This window comes from Gallinula chloropus (assembly GCF_964237585.1).
Source record: "Gallinula chloropus genome assembly, chromosome: 4".
In the NCBI taxonomy this organism is placed as follows: Eukaryota; Metazoa; Chordata; class Aves; order Gruiformes; family Rallidae; genus Gallinula; species Gallinula chloropus.
This window is the reverse complement of record NC_140088.1, coordinates 34,014,449-34,019,519: the sequence shown is the minus strand read 5'-3', so window position 1 is coordinate 34,019,519 and position 5,071 is coordinate 34,014,449. Positions and strand designations below refer to the sequence as shown.

Below are 5,071 nucleotides of genomic sequence, written 5' to 3'. Positions count from 1 at the left end.
AGACCAGACCAAAGCATGGGCAGACTTCTCAAGTCCCTCACGGTTTTCCTTTTACGCTGCGTCAGGACTCTTGAAAGCGTGTTAAGCTTCAGACAGAAGAAGAGTGTAAGGAACCTGCCTGTGCTGGGACAGAGTCTTGGTGTATTAAAGGCTCCCATTAGTCTGGGACACTACAGACATGCCCGGTGGGTACTTGTAGCTGCATGGACCATTCCACATCCTGGCACAATGGAAATCCAGTTCATGTCTCCCAGGCATCTGATGCTGTAACCCAGCAAAAGCCAGGTTTCCAAGCCCAACAGCTTATCATACCCTCCTTGCTGGGGCCATAGGAGCAGTCACTCCAAGAAGGTGCTGAGCCAATACTGGCATCAGGTGTTTCCTTCCCCCCCACTGAAGCTCCAAGCAGCTTCAGACAAAGCAGAAGAACTTCTTCCAGCGGCACTTGGAGAGAGTTTTGATGCCTTTGGCAGTCATCTTCTTTTCCTGCCGTGCTTTGTGCTCAACACCACTGACAATGGCCATGTCAAAAACTTCCTTGAGGTTCTTCTGGGTCAGCGCTGAGCATTCCAGGTAGGCTTCAGCCCGGATTTTGTCAGCTAAACCTTCTGCCTGAGGCCGGGGCACAGGCTTCACGTGGTAGCGATCCAGGCTGATGAGGACATTGACATCATCCCGCAAGTCTGCCTGCGTCCCCACTAGCAGCACTGGTGCCCGGGGGTTATGAGTTCGTATCTCGGGGATCCATTTCTCAGTAATGTTTTGGAAGGAACTTGGGTTTACCACGCTGAAGCAGACAAGGAAGACATCGGTGTCAGGGTAACAAAGCGAGCGCAAACAGTCAAAGTCCTCCTGCAGAAAAAGGAGGGGGAAAATAAAGAAAGTCTTCACTGGAGTGAACTCTTAAGGTGTGAAGTAGGACAATAACACCCTCAGAGACAGGACATCGTGCCAACTTGGTGGCCATGCTATAGTTCAGGCACAAGTTTCGGTGCTGAGGAAGTCTGTCATTCACCCATCAGAGACTGCCGCATCAGCAAACAGCTCACATTCAACCAGTGCCTTTCCTTCCTTCCCAGTTAAACACCATCTGCAAAGAAGTCTCTGTCCCACAGGACCAGAGCTGACAGTTGTTTTGATAGAGCTTACCTGTCCAGCGGTGTCCCACAGCTGGATCCGGACTGGGGCTCCATCCACCAGGACCTGCACTGTAGCAGAAAGAAAATAAGGATGAGTCTGGCTTTTCTGCAGAGCACTGGCTTGTATCCCTCTGAACCGACTCACTGAAGTCACTCAAGTCTGGCCTCACTGAGCATCCTCCCCAACCTCACTAGAGCAGCTGAAGCTTGTCCTGGGCACATGGAGAGACCTGCAGCAGACTTTCTGATTGGCTTAGCTCTCAGGTGTTTTGGGCTGTTATGGAACTATTCTTTCAGACCGCTGGATATTACTGGTCAACTGCTTCTCTAGAGAAAGTCCTTCACCAGACAATGCCCTGAGAACAACTTCTTGTTCTTCCTCCACACCCCAAGAGAGCAGATAAACACAAACTAAGAACCTCAGCAAATTGCTCCTAGCTTCTTGGCCCGGGGTGGAAGTTCAAACTAGGTTCCAATTAAATAAGCTACTGGAGATTTTTCCCATCTGGGCCAGAAATTTAGCCTTTAAAAAAGAATAAATAAATTCCATAAATGCAAAGACCTAAAACCAGCTTATGAAATGAAGAAGCCAAAAAGGGAACTAGTGAAGAGTGAAATCCCCTTCAGAGACTATCTGCGCACTGAAAAACTGCTGAGTTACGCATATAAGGTCTGCTCCAATTTCACTCCCTAATCACAGTAAGCCTTCATGTGGCATCAGCTGACTCAGACTGAGGCCTCGCAGGACCTCTGATGGAAATCTGACATGAAACTGTTAAAAGTTTCTAACACAGACACCACAGAGGCTATCTAGGAACCAACAAAAAAAAGGAGTAAGCTGTTGGGGGAGCTGGAAGTCACTTGACAGTCCTGACAAGGTGGATGGAGCTGTGCTCTGGTGAACAGAGGCAAGGATCCTGGTTAAGCTGATAATGGCTGGCACTTGACACCAGCTAGCTAAATGCCTTGGCTGTGCCCAGCAGACTTTATTGTCCTGTTAAAAAAAAACCATCACAAAACCCCAAAAAAGCCCCACACCCAGAAGGAGGATCAAGCTTCTGTGATTTTTTTTAAGTAATCAGCCAGGTGAGAAAAGTGATAGAAACAACTGACTTGGGAGAGTTTAAGCGCTGGGAGGAGAGACCTCCTTTTCCCTGAAAGCAGCCTGGGGGTAACAAGGGGGACACTCAAAAAAGATGAACTGAAAGTTGGTGGAAGACTGAAGGAAACACCAAGGGGTGGGTGCATCCACCACAGTGCCACTCCTTCACAGCATATCTGCAAGTCATTGCTTCCTTGTGACTGAGAAATGGTTGGGTTGTTACCATATCTTTTGACCTGAGAGGAGGAAGATAAACCTGTTCCTGATCAAAGAACCTGTTAGATCCTGACTTGATCTTCAAGGCACCGGGCATTTGCCTTTCTAGTATCTGGCTGCTTCTGTCTCACAAGCAGGTTGAGAGAAGGAATTAGCATCCCAGAAGAGTTTTACAGTCTTGAGAAGATAGACACCACGGATATTACCTGCTGCTCCAGTGCTTGCACAAGGGTTTTTGTACGGGCTGCTAGCCTAAACTGCGCTAGCAGCTCTGCTCCAGCCCTCCAAACACCGCCCTCAAAGTACACACCCTCGGGATGAGGCTGGATTTCGGTACAATAGCGCAGGGGCCAGCAGAACAGGATAGCCCAGTAGAGAAAGGGCACTGGGTACACATTTCACTCAAAGCTGCTCTACCTGGCAGTGACGCCCAGCAGGAAGCAGCACCCAGACGGATGTGGCTGGGTCACAGTCCCAGAGCTGTTCCCCTGATAACGCAATGCTTTCTCCTATCATATTATTGGCATTACAGCCCATTGATCAGAGTCAGGATGGTATAAACTGTGAAGCTCAGTTCTGCCACCAGTTTCAGGTGCAGGTTCTTCCTCAAGAGTGGGGAGAATTGGGCTAAAGTTTCTGAAATGGATCTTGAACTGTGCTTAGTGAATCCAGGGAGGGACTTCCTTCAAGTTTATCCAGTTTAAGAGTAGCGGTGGGAAAGGAAACTTCTCCCATTTATTTCCAAAAAGCAGAAAGTTACCTTTGGAAGACCTGCTTTTAATTTTATTTTTTTTTATATTTCTACCAGTTGCAAAATGCCATGCACCTCTGGAAAGTCAGGCTTGGTACTTGGACATCCAGAGTGGAGCTAAACCCATGTGGAGCTATCTTCACATTCTTTGCTGCTAATCACGGAGTCCCTGAACTCATGCTGCCTCCAACTTTCTGGATGATTTTACTATGGATCTGCCCTTTCCAGAAACGTGGAGGCTAATAACTATGGTAATGCCAAGCCTCTCCTAGCCCAGACTGCACGCATCGGTGTAAAGGGAGCAGAGAGAATGGCGATCTTTCCCTTGGAGGACTCAAGGTCTCCTTCCATGTTCTCAAAGGGCTGCTGGACCCTGAACAGCAGCATGTTCCCAGTTAATTTCTTTCAAGGGACAGTGGAAGATCTTGGAGAGAATAAAAGCAAAGCAACAACTCCCTGCATAAGAGCGAGCAACTGGGGGACATTCAGACAAACAAGACACTCCCTCTAAGAACCCCTGAGACTATGACACATTGGAAGTCTCATCCCTGGTCTGACTTGAGCCCATCTCTAATCTAACGATCTATACTGTCATATACTGTTGTGTTTCTTCATATCAGAAGAAGATCAGAAATCCTTCAAAGGGCTTTGTGCTTTCCTGGGGTTTATATTAGAAATCAGAGCCCAAAAGAAGCGGAGTGGAGAACAAGAACAAAGATGGCATTTACAAAAGTGGGAACTAATGAGAGCTCATCAGCTGACAAGGGAGGCAATTCTAGCCGGGCTCATAAAGCTCGTCAACATCTTGGCAGGTTCTGTTCAGTGCTAACTCCTGTGGACATGCAGGGCAAAGGATTTCTTGCTGAATACCACCTAAAACTAGAAAGCCTACAGTGCAACGAAGCTCAGCACCACCACCAAGTTACATCCTCTTCTATTTACCCGTAACACCGCAAAGCTTCGCAGACCTCGCAGCCCAACTCGATGCACACCCCGTCGACACGCAGAGCTGCCAACCGCAGGATGCCCACCCGCCCAGCTTCACCGACGCCTGGCGGGGGGGTCTCGGTCCGAGTTGCAGAACATGCCCATGGCCTTTACCCCCCTTACCGCCCATCACCCCGCCCACCCCCCGGCTGCGCCCACCCCACACCCGCAGAGCCCGCCGATGCGCAGCGCCCCAACCCCCCCGCTCCAGGGAAGGGCTCGGCTGCGCCTGGCGGAGATCTCCTCTCCCCCCACCCCCACCCCGCCAACCCCCTTGCCCGGCCGGCCGAGTCGCCGCGGAGCCCAGGCGAGCGCGTACCAGAGAAGGTGTCGAGGGCGGTGGGCTGGTACTCGTCGGGGTACCCGTTGGTGGTGTAGCTGACGACCAGGCTCGTCTTGCCCACGGCACCGTCGCCCACCAGCACGCACTTGATGCCCAGCTCCGGGCCGCTGCCCCGGGGGGGGCTGTGTCTCCGCAGGGCGGGCGAGTAGTCCAGGAGCTCCTGGGGGGGCATGGCGCCGGCACCTCGTCCGGGTTCAGCGGCGCGACGGGGCCGCTGCCATTCCCGGTCGGCGGAGCTGCGGCGGGGACTGCGCGCTGCCGTGCGGGACCACACTCTCCGACCCGCCCGGCACCACTCCTCATCGCTACACCTGCCGCCCTGTGCCCAAAACCGGCCTCCATTTCCCTAGTCCCGCCCCGGCCCGCCCCGCCGGGAGCGTGGCCCGGCCCGGCCGACTCCACCCGCCGCCGCGCCCCGGGCGAGAGCCGCGGTGCCGCCTCCTCCCGCCACGGCCCCGAGCAGCAGCCCTTGCTCTCGGGATTGCGGCCGGACCCCACCGCACTCCGCACGCACGGGGAAGCCGCGGCCGCCC

The 5,071-nt window shown here is 52.7% G+C and overlaps 1 protein-coding gene across 1 annotated transcript; it reads right to left on the bottom strand.

Moving 5' to 3' along the window:
* Positions 1-411: 411 nt before the first annotated feature.
* On the bottom strand, positions 412-4,710 carry RHOV (ras homolog family member V; the record flags this gene model as incomplete). Its single annotated transcript, XM_084263915.1, has 3 exons — positions 412-852; positions 1,150-1,208; positions 4,515-4,710. 3 exons carry the CDS (start codon positions 4,708-4,710, stop codon positions 412-414), a joined length of 696 nt encoding a protein of 231 aa, XP_084120041.1.
* Between the last annotated feature and the right edge of the window lie 361 nt (positions 4,711-5,071).